A 20016-nucleotide genomic window follows, 5' to 3' on the forward strand; every position below is an offset into this window, starting at 1 on the left:
TTGTATGATATATGATACATTTCATTGCAAAACTGAATTACGCACACGATCATATATTTTAAAAAGCATAGCTTTAACCATGCGTGATAAATAGACTACAGGTAAGATCCTACGAACTACTACAAATAATTGTAATACACACACACCTCCGCCAGATGGAGCCAGACAACAGTTCTTGCACACCACAAGACGAATATGTCAACCCCAACTCGCCAATTCAGAAAGTATAACTATATTACGAGTTATTTACTGAGAGTTGTGTTCTTGTTCTACTTTATACTATACTTTATACAACTGTTTACACTAAATCCGAAGACTTAAGATAATGAAACACGATTTTTGAAGGGCGACTTTACTGAACTCTTGACATCACCACAAATCATTGCGGAACAGGCTTTCAAAATGTGCCTTCAGAATACGATACGCATCACACATAAGTTAAAGCTTGCGACGTCAAGGACAGTAATAGTATAAATTACTCGTATATTCTTGCTCAACAGCCATTATTTCACTGGAGAAAGTTGGTTGCAGTAATGTAGTTCATACTGCCCACGTAATCGTAATAAGCAATGTAGCCTATCTGGTTAAAGCAGAAGAAAGTTCACGCAGGCTACATCATTCACGGAAATGGCGCACAGAGTTCGGCGAACCGTGACGACAGAGCAGTGAATGTGCTCTGTAAGATTAAGAGACTTTGCGTTTGATTTGGTGACAGAAGGCTGAAATTCAAGTATTGTCCTCAAATGAGAATGTTACTGCACAGGTAAGTTGCTACAGTTCATTTTATTTCGTTCACTTTTTGTCATTTGGTTTTCGTTTGCTTTTGTCTGTTCAAATGTCAATATATAATACATGAATGACTTTTATTATTGTTGTTGTTGTTATTATGATTATTAAGTGTTTTATAAAATTCGAATTACAAGGATTATTGATTGATGTACACATATTTAATATCTTAATATTTAATCTGTAGTAATCCTTGTGCACCACTGTATAGAACAGAGACCATTGTGAATCACCACAGTTGTATTAAAAAATGTTTTCAGAGTTAACATGTTGTATTGCTGCAAGTAAAGTGGGGAGATTAGCAAACCTGCTCGCCAATGATGATGATGATGATGATGATGATAATAATAATAATAATAATAATAATAATAATAATAATAATAATAATGTGTCTGGATTCACTGCAGTGCTCTGAGGTGCTGCTGACATTTCTTAAAAGCTTGATAACGTAGGTAATCAATTGGTCATATTTATTTGGTCTTTCATCAGTATGAAAAGGGTCATAATTTAAAGTGTAATCTACGCATGCCGCACTGAGTACAACAAGTGCCAAGAAAATGAATAACGGTAATTGATTCTGGAGAGGCTCTTAGTGACTCCTGGATTTGCATTATTTTCCCACAGTTTATCAAAAGTTATATAATATTTAATATATAATCTCCTTTATTATTCTTGGAACACTGTTCAGCAAATATCTCCATCTGGGGCTCATGCCTTCCCCTTTTAATGCGCTGTCATAAAATTGTCTGTCCAGTGTCTCTCCATCGTCAAATTTCTGAAACGAGGAACCTTACACAATCGCACCAGCCACGCATATGCACTTGCAGTTAACCCCTCAGTGAGTAATGACTGCTTCCTTTTATGTTGCAAACAGCATCTTTGTAGGCCAGGCTCTGCGATAAAGGTCTTCTGAGAAGTGCCTTCTTCAGACTTAACACTGACGTACATTTCCTGTTTCACAACCCCAGAGAGACTGCGGAGATGGGCAGCCAACGAAAAGACAGCTTTCTTTGGGGAAAAAAAGAAGGTAAGTGCTTAGGCATCATATTTCTCCATACCTAGGAGTGTATCAATGTCAGCCTGATAGCTCAGAGTTGAATGCGTTTTCATTTACCGTATAAAGGATTAGCAACATCCCTAACACTGTATTGCGTAAGGTCGAGATCATGACACTGTGAGATTACAATGTTTGTGCAGAAAGAACTGAAAAACTGAAAAAAATAATTGATAGACTGAGTTGCCATTTAGAGTACAATAATGTCTCAACAGCCACATGTGCAATTATTTCCAAGCACTCCACAGCCCAGTCAACTGCACACACTAATCATACTACAACAAACTGGATATCTCTGGCTGCAAAGTTCTTATGCCATGACTGGGTTTTGATCCTTCAATAGTCAATGGATAGATGTGTGTGTAATATCAGGGGTAGAGAACTGGGCTTGTAATTCAAAGGCTGCTGGTTTGATTCCCAAAATTAGACACTGCCACTGCCACTACCCTTAAGCAAGGCTCTTAACCAGAATTGCTTCAGCACATACCTGCCTACATACATTGATGTAAAATTGTGTTGCTCTTTATAAGAACATCTGCTGAATGCCAGTCATGTAAATGTAATCTGTGTGTGAGGTCAGGTGAGCACGTATGTATTCAGGATTTGTAATTTGGATCTTGATTAGCACAGTTTACTTGCCTTAGTGCTTTAGCATCCTTACTTGCTGGTCAGGGGATGTTATTTGCCAGGGCTGTCACCGTTGCTAATTTTAATCAGGTGAATGCTCTTACATTTCTTCTGCTCTAATGTAATTCACTGCATGGTATAGGGCTAATAGGAATCAGTACACTCAGGTTTTCACAGAGGGATTTTTAGTGTTGATTTGTTCACTGTAGTGACTGGCTGAATCAAACAGTTTCTTGGGTGGAGCTGTACCCTGCTAACCCTGTGGCCCTATCGGGAAACATATGGGTAGCAAGAATAGGCAGAAAAGTCAATCATACATCAAATAGATTTTCCTGTGGTTGACTAATCAGGGACACAAGCAGCGTCTGTTGTGATGAATAAACCGTTAGCCTAAATTAGCCAAAAATCCACCATTTGTTTATATTACGGGTTGTCATCCAATTGTTTGGTCATTTAAAAAATAAAATAATATATACATAAGTTCCATGAAGAGAGACTGACTTTCTTATTTATTAAAAGAACAACAGCTTATGGGGAATTATTTTAAAAAGTGTGTATGACAGTTACTGTTCATAATTTGTAAATGGGGGCTGGTCAGCAAACCATAGAGTTCCACATCCCTCTTTTAGGTGGGTGAAAGGCTAAAGAGGAAGAAGTGAATCAGATGCACATGCACTCACAGTTCAGACCTCAGACAGGAGCAGCAGAAACGGTCATATATTTAGTCAGAGCTGAGGAAGGAAGTGTATATTTATCTATTATAAGGGACGTGTGTGCATATCCAGTATACTCTATGTTCTAAGGTACCATGATATCACCATGAACTGTTTGTGTGTGTGTATGAGTGAGAGAGAGAGAAAGAGTGTGTGTGTGTGTGTGTGTGTGAATGTTTGTCAACCACTGGGTATATATACGGCAGTATATATACTTCCTTATTGTCTAAATGGTGTATGTTGCCTTTACCACTGTTAAACTGTTGATTTGTTAATTCAAGAGGGATAACATCACTGTACAAATAGCTTTCCTGTAATTTAAAGTGTGGTTTATCACTTACAAACTCACAAACCTCCAAATATCCCTATGCCCACCATTGTAAAGCCAGCATATAATCAAAAACTTATCAGAATATATAAAATATCATTCATGGCATACAAATGCTATCTGTGACATTTGAAAACAAGCAATAACACTGCAATAATATAAAAAATCCTGAAAATTAATTATCTTTTTAACTGTACTCTACTTGTGTTTGCTCTTGTTTTCAATTAAAATATTTAAAACTCTTTCAGCCCTAAGGTGATTTTGATATTTTTTTCACTTTCCCTTAATTTCTTCAGTGTATATCCAGCTGTAAAAATGGATGCTAAATAAAATATGAAAAAAAGCACCTCAGGTTAAGAGCATCTGCTAAACGCCTATAATGTAATGTAAATGTTTCTTGATTGTGTGGCAAATAAATAAACAAACAGGTGAGCCTGTTCTGCTTAAGTACATTGCTCAAGGGTACAATGGCAGTGTCCTACCTGGGGATCGATGCAACCTTTTAGTGTACAAGCCCAGTTCTTGCACATTATATTACACTGCCACCCCCATTTTGTTTCTATTGTTTATTGTTTGTTTCTATTGTGTAATGCGCATTTTATAGTTCATACATTATCAACATATTTGTGGCTTTAATGCATGGAATAATAGCCTACAATATTTTCAGATGACAAGGATTATAAAATAATTTTACCCGAAGGATAGAAGACTGGAATTTCTTGGTATTATAAAACTGTGTCATAATTATTTGAAATGATCTTTTAAAAAAATCTGTGTGTTATATTTTAAAAAAACACTTCTGCATCCGGGTTCAGTGGATATGGCAGTTTAATAAATGCATGTGTGATGTGTCATGGACAACGATATCAGCAGGGTTTAATCTGCATGTTTCACAGTGTCGGGAGACCTCACACCAATGGAGGAGAAGCAAATCCAAGTCCTGAAAATACACAAGAACGACCTATTAGACGACATTCAGGTACCGGCACACTGAAAAAGAGATTAAATAAATAAATAAATAAATAAATAAATAAATAAATAAATAAACATTTTTTCTGGAGACCTAGTGCTATATTTTAACGATCTAAACGCACAGTCTAAAGCACATGGCGCAAGTGCATTTAGGGCGTGTCCAAATCCACTTCAGATCAAGATAGTAATGCGCCAACAATGCGCCTGACCACACCTCATTTTAAGACCAACAAGCCCATGGGCGCTCAGATGGCCGCAAGTACATTTGTATGGAAAGCCGTTTTAGCTTTAATGCATTTCTAGAGGATATCGCAAATTCAAATTCTAACTAGTTAGAATGCAAATTCTTGATATCAGAAATTCAATTGTAACTAGTTATAATGTGTGTTTCTGATATCAGAAATTCAATTGTAACTAGTTTATGGCAAGCCGTTTTAGCTTTAGTTCATTTCTAGAGGATATCGCAAATACAATTCTAACTAGTTAGAATGCAAATTCTTGATATCAGAAATTCAATTGTTATAATTCAAGTGTTTTCCCCATTCATTTCAATGGGACCTTTCATTTTTGATATCAAGAATTGAATTTTAACTAGTTAAAATAGGAATTCTTGATATCAAGAATTGTATTTTAACTAGTTAAAATTGGACATTCTAATTAAAACTTAGTTAAAATTATATCATTGATATCAGGAATTACAATTTTAACTAGTTAAAATTGAATTAATGATATCAGAAATAGGTATTTTAACTAGTTGAAATTATATTGTTCATATCAGTAATTGATTTTCTGATATCAGAAATCGGCATTTTAACTATGTCAAATTCCAACTTCCATTGAAATGAATGAGAAAAACGTTTTAAATCTGACTAGTTAAAATAGAATTTCCGATATCAAGAATTGGCATTTTAACTAGTTAAAATTTAATTTCCGATATCAATAATATGCATTAAACTAGTTAAAATCGAATTTCTGATATCAGAAATACACATTATAACTAGTTACAATTGAATTTCTGATATCAAGAATTTGCATTCTAACTAGTTAGAATTTGAATTTGCGAGCCCCTAGTGTTTTTATTAAATCTGCCACACATCATTATGAGTAGGCCTAGGCTACTCCTTCAGTAGCAAGATAAAATATTACATTTGTCATATTAGCAACTACTTATCACAATCTGAATGTTTTTAGGAATGACTACGCGGAATATGTTCCTTGTTTTGAGAATAACTTTTCTCCTAATAATTGGAAATGATGCCACCACTACTAGGAAATGTGAATGGTGTGGGTGTGTCAAATTTTCCCGTTCGACATTGATCTGCAAGTTGCCTGATTTTTGTTTTAATTTCTTTGCTTGTAGAAACTTAAGATGGAGATTGAGACCGTGATGGAAGAAATCGAGAATTTTGAATCGGACGAGGAAAAGTAAGTGACATATTCTTTCTCTGATCGCGTTAGGAATAATATCCTTGGATTATCGTCTGCATGCTCTCACACATTTCAAACAGCATCTTTGCCTGGGGGAGCCTCATTCGGGCGATGAGAGTCAGCACCTTGAGTTAATAATGCCACAGCTGTTTGCTGCCCTCCATAGACATGAGACAATCAGACAGTTCAGCACTAAATTATGTTTTTAATAAATACGTTGGTCTGGATAGCCTCTGGAAATACACCGCGGGAGCTGACGTATTTGATGCAAAAACAGAAATCAGCTAAAGGTTACTGCTGCCTTTCACAATGCCTGTATCTGAAGTTATCAAGAGCCCAATTAAGGCATGAAGCCGGATCTGCGAGGGGCCGGGAGAAAACTCTAACGCAATTAGCCATCGTTCTCGCAGCAGTAGCTTGTCACGGAGAAGTAATGTTGCAATTACGTTCGGCTAGCTTGGAACCAGAGGGTTTGCAGATTCTCATCACGCATCTGCGTATCCCCTGGCACTGTAGTGAAAACAGGCAAAGCTCCACTGATGAAGATTTCACATGATCGACAGCTCATTTGGATTTATACCACAGTTTATCATGCTTGGCTCTCCCGAGCAAAGATGCTCTCCTTTGCTGGCGCCGTATCTGACAGGCGAAGCATCAGCACATTGAAGGAAAATAAATCCTAGACTAGCTTTCTTTATTCCCTTTGGTCATTTTACATCCAGCCCCAGAGTGACAACAACCGTAATCTGGGACTGATGCAGGCAGCAAACCGAGCCTTTTAACCAAAACGTTTTTAGTTTGAATCCAGCACGGGGCTGCTGTGCTCTGGAATGAGTCTACTTCATCCAAACCAACTTCAGGCACTATCTTACCACAATAACCGATTTTATGCAAATTATCCTTTGCTTTGTGTAAACTCATATTCATAAGAGCATACCACAGAATATTCTAACTGAAATCTGTTCTGATGGAGTACATTTGACCTCTTTTGGACTCTTATCAGAGTGGAATTAGCACAGAACATTTTATTGTGTGTGTATGGCAGTTGGCGATATTGGTCTTGTTCAAGGTACATGGCTGTTTATCCTTCTGCATAGTGCACACATTTACTTGGATTGCACCCATAGCATTGTGGATGTGATTCATTGATGCCCTTCTGATGTGGAAAAAAAAATTTTATGCTGAAGTTGATATAATTATACTGAAAGTATGCTGAAGTATGCTATTCTTCAAACGGGTTGGTGTAGAATTGTGGTAAATTCTCTCATTATCTTAGTTTCATTCTGAGATTACCACATGGCGTGTGGGTGAGAAAGTGTATATGTCAAAAAAAAAACTGATTTCTTTCCTTTTTGGATTTAAAAACGAGGGTACAGATCTAAAGAATTCCGTAACCACATTCAGAAAAGATCTGTGCTCCAAGTACTCAGCATTCAACATCATCTTACTGATGAAAGCAGTAGGCTGAAACATTTGAATTTTTTTGCATCGTTTTAGCTAAAGAAAAAGTTGAGTTGAGATCTTTCTTTGAACGCAGTTACTGAATTCCTTAGATTTGTGCTTAACTCAAAGGCCTGAAATAAGATCGCAGTCCATGCCTGTTTAAAATGCATACAACTTGGATTTGCTGCCATGAGTGAAATAGTCATCAGTAACCTTCCTGAAAATAGAGGCTCTAACTGATAGTTCCACTCTGATTAGCTTGTACACCTGTGGTGACACTGTGGAGTTAGGTATAAAAGGCTACCATCAACACACAGCATCATTTCACTTATTGAAGGCAATATGTCAAAAGAGAATCTTTTAGCCTCGTCTTAACCAACCACTCGAGTGTGAAACTACTGAATGTAGTTACTGTAAAGGAAGTGGAAATCAACTTTATAACCTTCCCTTTCCTATTCATGGTGACGATTTGCACTGCAAATAGAGAACTACTTTGCATGCACTAAATACACCCAAGCTTCTCCTGTCGCAAAGCAAAAAAGAAAAAAAATTTTTTATTTCTTGTATGCTGCTCCAGGGACGGCCGCCCTGTAGCGACCACTGCATTGTTCCAATATCTATTTCAAGGCAAATATGTTTTTTTTCTAGTATCTGACCCTTACCTGACCTCCACAATCTCTTTAACAGCAACCTGACAACCTAATGTTCTGCATTGGCTAGGCTAATTAGCACTGAAACGCTCATTGTGCATTGACAAGGCCTGCAACGCCTGAAGAGGCTCGCCAACAGTAGACGTTAGCTTCTGGCTGATTTTGTGGCTGGGGGCTGTAGTGGCGAGGGTGGACTTTTCACTGTGCTCCATGCACATGTCTTCTCTTCCGCAGCAAACACATCATAAAGAGCAAGCAGTTCTTGTGCGGGAAGAAGAAGTTCAACATGGATCCTAAAAAGGTGAGTTTGTATTCAGTGCTCTGACCTCAGACAGGGTCACATGACAGGGACCTCTCACAGGGTCACATTGTCACAAGAACACATAACAGTGATAGAGGATGAGAATGGGCCATTCAGCCCATCTACGTATGTTTTTTTAAATATATTCAGGGCTTTCTAGTGCTGTCATGCCTGGACTTGAATACCCCAAGGGTCTCCACTTTTACTGCTACGCTGTAAATCTCGAGAGGTAGTTTTACTCAAATTTCAGTAAACTGGTTTGAGTAAACCGGTTGTCTTAAAGCTTTCGAGTAGGGCACATTAATCTGTTTGAGTACTTCATTACTCTTTTTTAATTGATTTAAATCGATTTATTCCATTTCTTAAAATTGAGACCACTCGAATAATGTAGTAAAACTCAATTGAGATTTGTCAGTGCAGTGGTTCTGGTTATTGTTAATGGTTTGCAATGGAGACTCATGAGACAGAGAAGGTAGTAAATGCAGAAATCCATTTATTTTTACTGATAGGAGAGTCAGGCGTCACAGACCCCATAGTGGTCAGAGCAATTATGTTGTCAGCGACTCGCTAGTCTGAACCAGTTAAAACGCTTTGCTATCGAGCCACATCTTTTGATTGGCTCCAGTGAGTTTGTGACTTGAGCACAATGTTATTGGCATCCATTGAGGGGTCGCTTGCAAATTACGGTCTGCAAGGGAGATTGGCGTCCGCTGCCATTTTTCGAGCAGCCCTCTGGGTGCTGAAGCGCGCAGACAGCAGAACAAAGATGGCCGCACGCATGTCAGCGGAGGACAGCGGTACGCCTCGGGGATACGCGAGTCTGAGAGCGCGTGCAGCGAGCTCGCCGAGAGGCGCGCTGGGCTCAGAGGCGCAGGGAACCACATCCTGCCTGCAGGAGGAAGAGTGAAGAACTGGGGCACGTGGTCGCGCCTGCCGAAATGCAGAACTCTAGCTGCGCTGACACTCCACCGGGGGATCATCTGCCATTTCTGTACCCCGAGAAAACATATTCAGACTCGGTGTTTTGCGAGTGGAGGTTTTATTTTGAAAAAGCAGCTTCAGGCCTCTATGTTAAGGATGGACAGACTCAGTGCTGTGTGTGTAACCCAAGCAGATTAAGTCTTCATAATACGGAAATGAAAGCAGATCTTGAGCCAGCATGGTTTAACTTTCACAGAGTAATTATTATTATAATGAATGAAAAGGAAAACCTGTTCAGGGCAGCTCACACCTTTATACATTTTATAGAATGCAGCCCATTTAGGGAGCTGTATTTTTCAAGGTATCCTTGCCCCAAGGCTATTATGGTAGTGCTTAAATGGGGAAGCGAACCAGTCACCTGTGGTTCATGTAAGTGCGTTAACCAAAAAGGAGTGTTGCTTGGGCAAAATGATTCAACTGGAGTTCTCAGTCAGTGTCAGCTGATGTTGCCACTGCAGGATGATTGGACGCGTGAGGCCACGACCTGTGGACCGAGGAGTGCTGCTGGGATTCTCTCTCGGTAGATCAGCGCAGTTTGTCGATTGGACTGCTGGTGTATTGTATAGGAAGTGTGGTGTGCGTGGGGGTTAAAGCTGCCAGGAAACCATTTGCACGAAGACCAGAATGCAGTTTCTTCCTCTCTGTGAAGCTCTGCGGGTTTCACAGGTCTGTGTGGTTGAGAAGGCGTGGGACCCTGCAAGCTGTTAACACTAAATGTTTTGTTTTTTATTGTCTTTGTTCAAGCACAGATCCTCACTACTGTTGCTGTTAACATAAATTCCAATCTCCAAAGTAGTTAATAGTTTTGTAATTGAGGTATTCTATTTTGAACTTTTTTTGGAATTGCCTTTCCTACCATTGGAAAAGTGAGTGTCTCTCACCATTGGCTCCCATTGGCTGGTAGGGTCTTGCGACCTAAACAATGTGTGATTGAATACAAACTGTACTTTATTATACTGTAGGTTTTGTACCCACTAAGCTTACCACACAGTGACCAAAATGGAAGTTAGAATGACTTTGGATAGCTTTTTCTGAGCTGTTGTTGAGCCCTACCCCTTCTCTCCTCTTCTTCTCTGGTACTTCCTTTCCCTGGACCCCCCCTTCACCTACCCACTCTTTCTCTCTCTCTCTCTCTCCCACTCTCTCTTTGGCTCCAGGGTATGCAGTACCTGGTTGATAATGGTCTTCTGGAGTGGGAGCCCCAGGCGGTGGCAGAGTTCCTTTACAAAGAGGAGGGCCTTAACAAGACGGCGATCGGGGACTTCCTGGGCGAGAGGTATGATCAGGAGGACAACGGTGATGACGATATCGACAGTGACAGCGATTATGATGATGATGATAATGATGATGATTTTGATTCACTCTTATCTCACTGTGTTTGTCTGCAGGGAAGATGTGCACCTTCAGATTTTGAGAGCGTTTGTGGAGCTGCATGAATTTTCAGACCTTAACCTTGTGCAGGCACTGAGGTGAGTATAAGTACAGAGTAAGGACAGCATTAGTACTGAGCATTTTAAGCACACAGAAATGGTTGTTGCTCCGAATGAGGGGGTCTGTTCAATAAATAACAGAAATCACTGTAATGTCAATGTAAAGTTTTTTACAGTAATCACAGCAATATTCAGTGTAATGTAAGCGGTTGGCTGTTCCAAGCCTTGACCCAATTGTCCATCTGTCCTTCAGGCAGTTCCTGTGGAGCTTCCGCCTCCCAGGCGAAGCCCAGAAGATCGATCGCATGATGGAAGCCTTCGCCAGCCGCTACTGCAGCTGCAACGCCGACGTCTTCCAGTCCACAGGTACGGCAGCCGTTGTCTACCCCCCCTCACTTTACCTGGGAAACAAGACGGTAAGGGCAGGCAGGCAACGCTCGAGCGGAACTGTTGCGTTCAAATTTGCCCAGTGCTCCAAAAACCAGAGAAAGGATGGGAACAATCTGTGTTGAGTGACAGTTGACAGATAGACAAAGACAAACAGACGAAGGAGAATGCCATGTGTCTGCTGTCAGAGCAGAGCTAAGGCTGACATGGAGTGTTTTGTCATGCTCCAGCGGTCTGATCTTCATCCAGCTGGCACTGTCTATGTCATATGCCTCATTCCACATAACAAATGGTGTTCTATAGCCGCAGGTATCGTTTTACACAGTGCAGGTTTCTGAAGTCCTTTCTTTATGGTTTGTGCCTTCGCGTTGTTGCTGGAGAAACCTGCACTGCCGCCACTTTGATTTTACCGTTAAATACCGAAGGGGAAAATGGCGGCGGTACCCTGTTTGCTTGTTAGGTTACAAGAAAAATCAGCGTTCAGAAGAATTTTCAGAAACTCTGGACAGAGGACAGTGAATTCAAATCTGACTTGGCGCTTGAGCAAAGAAAACATATCTACTTGTCCCTCAGTGACGTCTTTAAGAGTTGCTGAAAGTGTCCTGAAACAAAGGAAATGGTTTCACACAGAACAGTAATAATGGTGGTATCTGAGTGATGTAACAGCCATGGTGTTGGCTAAGACACACACCTCCAGATGGTCCATTTGTAACTCACTTGTAACGGGGCTGTTGGATGGCAGGATCTGAAAGCACTTCTGGCATAGGCTAGTGTTCTCTTATCAGGAATTATAATGTGTTTATTTATGACAAAGCCACACGTGAATTCCTCTAAGAGCCTTTTTTAACACTGTATATTTTAACCCTCTCAGCAGACATCCATATCAAGAAGAGCTTGCATAGATTGCCTCTTTAAATGCAATTGGTATTTCGGCGTGAACTTTATGTTAAGCTATCTTCATATTATGAACTACTTTGTCGTCGTAAAAAAAACCCCAGTTTGACGCATGAATAAAAAGCGTGCACCAGCTGCTGTGTATTGTCAGTGTTTATTGTCTCTATGAATAATAAAGTTAATTGAAAATACCATGCTATTTAAAATTGAATGTATGCAAAGTAGTAATGCAACAGGTTTTCTCAGCTCCTCAAAAAGGTGTTTTTCCTGAAAGATTTTTTGAAAGGTTTTCTTTGGAATGCTGATTTTTTAAACCTTAGTTATTTACTTTTATTTATTTTTTTGTGGGGATGGGGTAGACACCTGCTACATCCTGTCGTTTGCCATCATCATGTTGAACACCAGCCTCCATAACCCCTGCGTGAAGGAGAAGACCACGCTGGAACGCTTCATCAGCATGAACCGAGGCATCAACAACGGCGGTGACCTACCGAGCGAGCTGCTGACGGTGAGGGGGCGGGGCTGAGGGGCAGAGAGGGTGGGGCATGCACAGACCCCACCCACTACCACAAGCAGGTTGATTCACAACGATTCTAGAGTGGATGGGTCCAATGAGGAACTATCCCTCATGCAATTCTGTGGGTCGAAATCAGACTGTTCTTCAGCCTGTGTCATTTATTTATTTATGTATTTTTATTTTTTTAAAGATTTTTTTACACCATGCAAGTGAAGCTGCTTGTACCCCAGTCATGCATACACACACATATATATATTCGGCTCCATAATGTTTGGGACAAAGACTTTTTTTTCTTGATTTGGCTCGGCACTCCACAATTTTAGATTTGAAATTTAACAATTAACATGTGGTTAAAGTGCAGTTTTGTAGCTTCTACTAAAGGGTATTTTCTTATAGATTTTGGTTTCACCTTGAAGAAATGACAGCACTTTTTATACATACTTGAACCAATTGTTTCATGATTGGTTCAAGGCTGGTTGCAAGTGTGTCACTGATTTTATTTATATCTGTGTTAATAAATGGGCGGCAGCGGGAAAACAGGGATGGGTCTTTGTTAGGCTTCAGTATTACTGAGAGATAAGGCTGTCAAAAGTGCCATGAAATTGAATTTGAATATTAGCTTTTGTAATTAGTTAGAGTTCGAATATATTCGAATATCATTTGCCTATAATTAAAAAAAACAAGCTGCTTATTGTCGGGCGCGTGATGCACGTATGCACGTGACGCTCCCTCTAAACTGGTCTGCGCCTTATTTTCCACAAGCGGGCAGTAGAATAGAAGACATCGGTGAACTTTCATACTAGGTTAGTACATCTGGGGCCTCATTTATAAAACGTATTTTAGATGAACTGTGTGGCGCGTACGTAGAAAATCACGTCAAAGTGGTGATTTATAAAATTTCAACATGACTCAATTTGACCGTGGAAACGGCTGTGGCTCTACGTCAGGTCTTCATTTGACGGATGCACGCAAGTTCATTTTTATAAATGAGCCCCCTGCTGTTTCTATAGCCTAATGCGCAAATGAATAAAGCACGTTCCCGTGGATGTAATTTGCCACAACTTGGCATTTATTAATCACAATAATAGGAAAATGATTGTTTATAGTAAATCCCTGTTTATTTCTTAACACAAAAACTATTCAAACGGCTAATACCTGTAGCCTAAAACAACAGAAATTACTTACTCTGTTTAGTTTGTTTAACTTCTTTTATCATCCAATTTTATCAAAATCTTCAGAACAGAAAGGAAACATAGCTTGCCTTGTGGACATTATTTAGCCTAAATTGATAGCTGACCAGATCTGTTGAACGAAGTGAAAAAAGAGACTGGCTCTCGAGGCTAGCTGACCAGTAACGTTAGGTGTCCATGGAGCTGAAAGTATCACCGGAGGTTATTGGCAAGGAAAACCAGACGATACACTTGCTCTGGGTCCAGGGCAGAATGTTTTTTGTTGACAAAGGAAGTAACGTTAGCACAGGAAATGAACTTCGCGTGCATGAACATGATTCGCCACATGAAATTAAAGCCTGTATATTCATGTTAATTACAAAACGCGGGGTCCAAAACTAATATTCGAATGCTCAAATTTAGGTTCGAACTTAAAAAAATAAAAGATTTTCGAATAGTTTTCGAACTTAAAATATTTTTTGACAGCCCTACTGAGAGAATAGCGGTGTTCATGTGGGGTGGCATATGTGAGGTAGATTTTATTTCTGTTATCATTCTCATGAATAATAGTGATAATTCTCTGAATTGTTTGTAGAATTCTGCAGGGTAAACTTACTGTTATTCAGATTTTATGGATGAGCCTCATTAGGCACCATGTGTTCTGACACATGGTGCCTAATGATAATTCAGCTACCAGTGATGAATTGAATTATGAAATATGAATACCCTGTGTTGTGTATGCCAGCACAGACCACTGAATTCTATCTCATTTTTTAAGCTTGATCTCATCGAAATAGCAGAATGACTTTCTCAATGGGGGTTCCCCTCATGTTCCTAGAAATGGTGACAGTATTTAACCCTGTATTCACTGTAAATACAATAACCCCCCTCCCCCCTTCAGAAACTGTATGAGAGCATTCGGAGTGAGCCCTTTAAAATCCCGGAGGATGACGGGAACGACCTCACGCACACCTTCTTCAACCCTGATCGAGAAGGCTGGCTCCTCAAACTCGGTGAGACACACGGTGATGCGTTGCGGTGCTTGATGCAAATAAACCTTGAGATTGCGAAGTCATCCGCAATAAGATGGAAATCGCGTCATGACAAGGGAATCTGAATTGTGTAAGAGCAGAGCGGCGTGCAGATTTAAAATTCAGTCACTCGGCAGGCACTTTTAGCCAAAGCAACTTACTAAAGTGCATTTCACATGGTAAGCAAACACCATTAGAGCTAGAGATAGATAAAGTCAAAGTCATAAGTGCTACCAGGGGTGTAGCACAAAATTCTGGTCCCTATACATAAGCAGTCTCTGTGGGCCCCCTTCCGCTCTTGATCCATGTCTCTCACGCATCATACTAGGCTTTTTGAGGGCCCTCCCCCCATTCGGGCCCTAGGTAGTCAGTCCCACGTTTCCCCCAACTATGATGCCCCTGAGTGCTACAGTACATGTATGCCTTAAGACCTGCAAGATTAAAGCGAGGGAAGGGTCAGGGTTTTACAGGGAAAGATTTTTTACCCCATAAACAGATACCAGTTTACTAATTAAGTTCTTACCCTGTTTTTTTCTGCTCCTGGCCAATAGGGGGCAGAGTGAAGACCTGGAAGAGGAGGTGGTTCATTCTGACAGACAACTGCCTGTACTACTTTAAGTACACAACAGTAAGTTGTCATTGCATTGTACAGTGCTGATTACTAGCATTATATACTATATAGGGGTCCAGTCAGGTCAAGTGATAAAAAGATTTAGGTTTAAAGAACTGATCCGGGATTGGTTGTTTGGGGTAGAAGATTTGTACTGGTTCTTCCCACTGTAGTTCCTAAGATATGGACACAGGGAGAATTGTAGCCAATCGTGTGTATGCTTTAAGTTTAATAATTTAAAAAACCCCCCCAAAAAAAACAGTTTTACCTAGAGCACCAGGGGAGGCAACTTCCTGTGGGAACAGTGACTTTAGCTCAGCAGTCACAAACAATGACAGGAAGAACAACGACATACAGTACACGTGGGCCTTTGCAGCTGAAATGACCATTCATGGCTGTGGACCGTTTTTAAGGAAGTGAAATGCGCTGGGTGTCTCATTCTAACAATGCGCCTCTCTGATCAGGACAAAGAGCCCAGGGGCATCATTCCGCTGGAGAACCTGTGCGTGGCAGAAGTCATGGAACCTCACAAACCAGTACGTCGGAGACACGCTCTTCTGTCATTCAAGAGGAATCATCATTTGTGTCCCGCCCTTTATTACGATTATTCATTTTTTTTCAAGCACAGTTACTGTCTACAGAAAGATATTGTCCTCTGTAAGACTACGCCATTCACTTCCGATCAGAAAAAAGCAATGTTCAATATGTATTTTGTATATGTAAAAATATATATATATATATATATGAATAGAATTTATTTATTTATTTAATTTTATATAATTAACAGCGTCATTTTTTCCCCAGTGTATGATGTATGTACTTATGCACACATGTACGCTTGTGTCTGTGTAGTACTGCCTGGAGCTCTATAACCCCATCTGCAAGGGTCAGAAGATCAAGGCCTGTAAGACGGAGAGAGACGGACGAGTGGTGGAAGGACAGCACCAGTCTTACAAGATCTCTGCCTCCACGGGCGAAGAGCGAGACGATTGGATGAAGTCAATCAGGTCAGACCCGCCTCCAAACTGCTCCAGCAAACTGGCAGCCAGGACTACCAGCCAGGTCCCGCCTGTCGTTCAGACACCAGATCTCTTCTGGAAAAATGATCGACAGTGAGGGTGACGTGCATCCATGGCTCTTTGCTCTTCACTTTTTAAAATTTTTTTGGCAAGTATCAAAATCGGAAAACTTTGTGTTAATTTGAAAAACAAAATGTAGAAAATGTAGGATCAGAAAATATGCTTGTCAGAGTTTGAGTTAAAATTCAAGGTTACCTGGATATTTTGATTGAATGTCCCTGTGTACAACTGCATGGTATTAGCGACATATAATAATTTAGAAAGAAAGTCAACCTCACTTGTTTATATGATGCATTATTTTAATTACTTGTATTGAGAAGAAATGTTATAGTGGCTTATAATTTTACATGATCTTCTTCCTGATGTTTAGATGTAATCTGGTGGTTTCATACAGTACAATAAAGAAATGCCATTTTGATTTATCTTCTCAAATCAATTTTTATCAGTTTGAGAGCTCAGTTGTTCTCCTGTTTGATTTTTTAAAATTTGAGTTAGCTATCACTCCTGAATGACAGTAGACTGCTTGTGTCCCTCCACAGGGCGAGTATCACCAAAGATCCCTTCTACGACCTGGTGAGTGTCCGGAAGAGAAAGGTAATCAACCATGTCTCCCAGGACTGAGAGGTTATAGGTCAGTCAGTGCCTGTAGGACTTCGGATTCTGGGAAATGGTGTTCACAGTACAGAGGTGAGATGGACTACTCCTGCTCTAAGAAGATCAGGTGTTCTCATTAATGGAATGCTTTGCCACAACGGCACCCTTTGCCTGGATTGGACAGAAGCACCGCATGGGTGTTGCCCTCTTAGCCAATCGTCTCCCTCTATCATCCAGAACATTTTTTTCCTGAAGTGTTGCTGAAAATGTTGCCTCATTAAGATAGGACACAGAATTTGTTTAATGGTGCATTACTACCGTCTGTAAGACAATTAGGAAACTGTACCCACTGATGTGCCCTCAGCTGGATATGGGAGCTTTCATCAATTAATCGCAAAAAAAGACCAACAAGTGTGAAATATGGCACCATCAGCAGAGAGGACTTAATGGAGTTACACCCTGAACTCGGACCCTGCCCCGTTCCGACCAGAATGAACATCACATAGACAGTTCTGCTACATGCAGTGTGCAAGAAATGAGCCGAAACTACATCTGTGGTTGTTTTTAAAAATTGGTTTTTAATTACTGTTCTAATATCGAATTGAGTTCTTCGCTTCGTGTCGCGTGTTCAAATAGAATTTTGAAACAGTTTGACCATCAGCATGTGGTAGCTCAATTTATTGCAGGGGTAGGCAGGTCCAAGCCCGGAGAGACGGTGTGTTTACAGGAACTTGGTTTACAAATTACCCTGGTTCAATTGAGCTAAATTGTTGGATAAGCCAGTGCCTCACATTTAATTAATATAGGGACAGTCTTTAGCTGTCATTCATAAGCTTAAGTAATTTAGCAAAAAGGTCAGACGTTGTAGAGGACTGGACTAATTAAATACTTGAGGGTAGAAGTTGACATGAAAAGCATAAACTGACCTTTGGCCACCAGTGCTCTATAACGTGCCTACCTGGGTGATGCATGGCAGCCTTTTTTTTTGCCAGAACCACACATTAGCTAAGGCAATGCATTCTGTCTACAAGAAATGTAGATACTGCTACAGTTTAGATACAGTACATTTTTACATTATATTTGCAAAGAAAAATCTGAGGTTTCAAACTGAGATTGTGAGCAACATGGAACATTTATTCAAACTTGTCAAAAATGAAAGGCATTAAGGTTGAACAAAAAGACTAATCACTAGCTGTGAGTGGCCTGTTGTCGTTGTTTGAATGTTTGGGATGCTCAAAAGGTCTTTCTGGTGTTTGGACTGGTCTGGTAGTAAGGTGAAATACACCATTCACTTTAGAAATGACTCCATACACTCCAGCTCACGCAATAGGGAATTCAAGTGATGACATCACACCTCCTAAGTCACATCTGAGGGATGTGGCAGAAAGCATGCACTGAGCCACCAGGTATGGGACAACAAGGATGTAGGATAGCTGTTAAAAGTGAAAAGGGTTCTGATTGGTCAGTCCACAGTCACACCTTGGGCACACCTTCAGCTTTTTCTGGAGGTATTTCCTACTTACCTACCCACCTGTGCCTCTTTCCATGTGTATTTGTAGTGCAGAAATGGTGAAGTCAACTTGGACATGTTTTTTAATCTGCATTCGCATTTACTGGCTGCACTGTGTCTTTAAATTGGGGCCTGTAGTGGAATGGTAATGTGAGAGATAAGAAAAGGGAAGTTTCTCATGAAACACAGTACCAGTGACAGAGCCCCTATTTTTAGAGCCACTCACATCCACCCTGTTCAAGAAGTCAAGCTGGGAGCACAGGGGTATATACATAGAATGCTAAATTATTATAATAAATGTAAATCCAAGCCAGTCCCCTCCTGGTCATCTCTGATACCCTAAAATATGTTTTACTATGACTTTGCTCCACATAGTCAGCTTGGGTTATACATAATATAGCTATAGGGTTTACATAATTGTGGAGAGACATTTGAATGTTATACTGACCGCTTCCAAATTCCAAAACCAACATCATTCTGGTTTGTTAGCAGCCCAAATCAAGCCTCCAACCTGCTTTCACTGTTTAATAGAAAAAGAATCAATTTTTTTTTATTCTTTTGTAAGTTTTCTTTTTGTTTTTTTGTTGCTGATCCTGATAAATAATGTCCCAGTCATCATTTTCTATTCCTCCAAATTAGTTCTTATTAGTGCTACCTCCTTCCCCCTGGTAAAGGCTATCTGCAGCTATTTACATATAACTAAATTGTTCAACCAGTTTTCATTATTATTTATCATTTTTACAGAGGGTTTCCCCATGGACTCCCATGTTAAACTAATACTGCATTTGACAATAGTAAAAATAAATCTGAAGCAGTTAATAATGTGTATGTAAAACCCTGTATGTCTGTTTTGTGACAATTATTTTGCCATTATAATGCAATTTTTAAATATCTTGATGTGATGTTTGCTATGTTTTTGTAGATTTTTCCTTATGAATGCACTGATTTTGTGGAGCTGTTTCTTTGTTTATAGCACAATATCAACTGTAAATGTTCTTGTAAATAATTAGCAAAGAAAAAATATTTTATTATCTTGTATATATATATTAAAAGCCTTATTTAATAAATTAATTGCTCTAAATCAACAAAGATGCACATGTTTCTGTTAGATTTACTCTTTCAGTCCTTTCAATTCTTTCATAGCCTTTTTGAGTAACATCACTGAAACCACAAACAAGAATGCCAACAATTCACCTATACCAATGGAGCTAGCAGAACCTAGCAGAACCTTTCAGCTCTAATATCCATAGCCTCACAGTGTGGTTGATAGCAATAACTGCGCTACATGTAGGGTTTGTGGTACTTATTACTAATGCAGTTATAGGCTTATAACTCCATGGTGGGGCCCTGCTCTTATACCTTCAAGTCTTTACAAAGCGAGCCATGTAAATTGGGTTATGCCTTGACGAAAGTTTTTTTTTTCTTCTGTCAGGTCTACAAGCAGATTCATCAAGATAAACAAAATTTTGTGAGGCGAAATAGTTACACTGTTCAGTTGTTTCCATTTAAGGT

At 39.8% G+C, this 20016-nt stretch overlaps 1 protein-coding gene across 3 annotated transcripts; it reads left to right on the forward strand.

Moving 5' to 3' along the window:
- Window positions 1-518: 518 nt before the first annotated feature.
- LOC118217392 (cytohesin-3-like) lies at window positions 519-17841 on the forward strand. 3 transcript variants are annotated; one of them, XM_035399353.1, is made up of 14 exons: window positions 519-763; window positions 1661-1813; window positions 4405-4487; window positions 5841-5905; window positions 8236-8302; window positions 10441-10559; window positions 10672-10752; window positions 10967-11079; window positions 12354-12502; window positions 14582-14693; window positions 15263-15339; window positions 15786-15857; window positions 16174-16328; window positions 16940-17841. In XM_035399353.1, exons 2-14 carry the CDS (start codon window positions 1768-1770, stop codon window positions 17019-17021), a joined length of 1221 nt encoding a protein of 406 aa, XP_035255244.1. In that variant the 5' UTR covers window positions 519-763; window positions 1661-1767; the 3' UTR covers window positions 17022-17841. The 3 variants fall into 3 exon arrangements, with proteins under 3 accessions (XP_035255244.1, XP_035255243.1, XP_035255242.1); XM_035399352.1 differs by having other exon boundaries at window positions 1755-1813; XM_035399351.1 differs by lacking the exon at window positions 519-763 and adding an exon at window positions 1428-1624 and having other exon boundaries at window positions 1755-1813.
- Window positions 17842-20016: the final 2175 nt, after the last annotated feature.

Source organism: Anguilla anguilla, chromosome 17 (genome assembly GCF_013347855.1).
Source record: "Anguilla anguilla isolate fAngAng1 chromosome 17, fAngAng1.pri, whole genome shotgun sequence".
NCBI classification, from domain to species: Eukaryota; Metazoa; Chordata; class Actinopteri; order Anguilliformes; family Anguillidae; genus Anguilla; species Anguilla anguilla.

What these genes read in the sequence shown, in the direction of transcription:
- LOC118217392 (XM_035399351.1), top strand. Translation starts at nt 1,602, where the DNA reads ATGCACTTGCAGTTAACCCCTCA. An exon ending in TCTTTGGGGAAAAAAAGAAG is followed by an intron (nt 1,814 to 4,404) that starts GTAAGTGCTTAG and finishes CATGTTTCACAG; the next exon opens with TGTCGGGAGACCTCACACCA. An exon ending in GGGGACTTCCTGGGCGAGAG is followed by an intron (nt 10,560 to 10,671) that starts GTATGATCAGGA and finishes GTTTGTCTGCAG; the next exon opens with GGAAGATGTGCACCTTCAGA.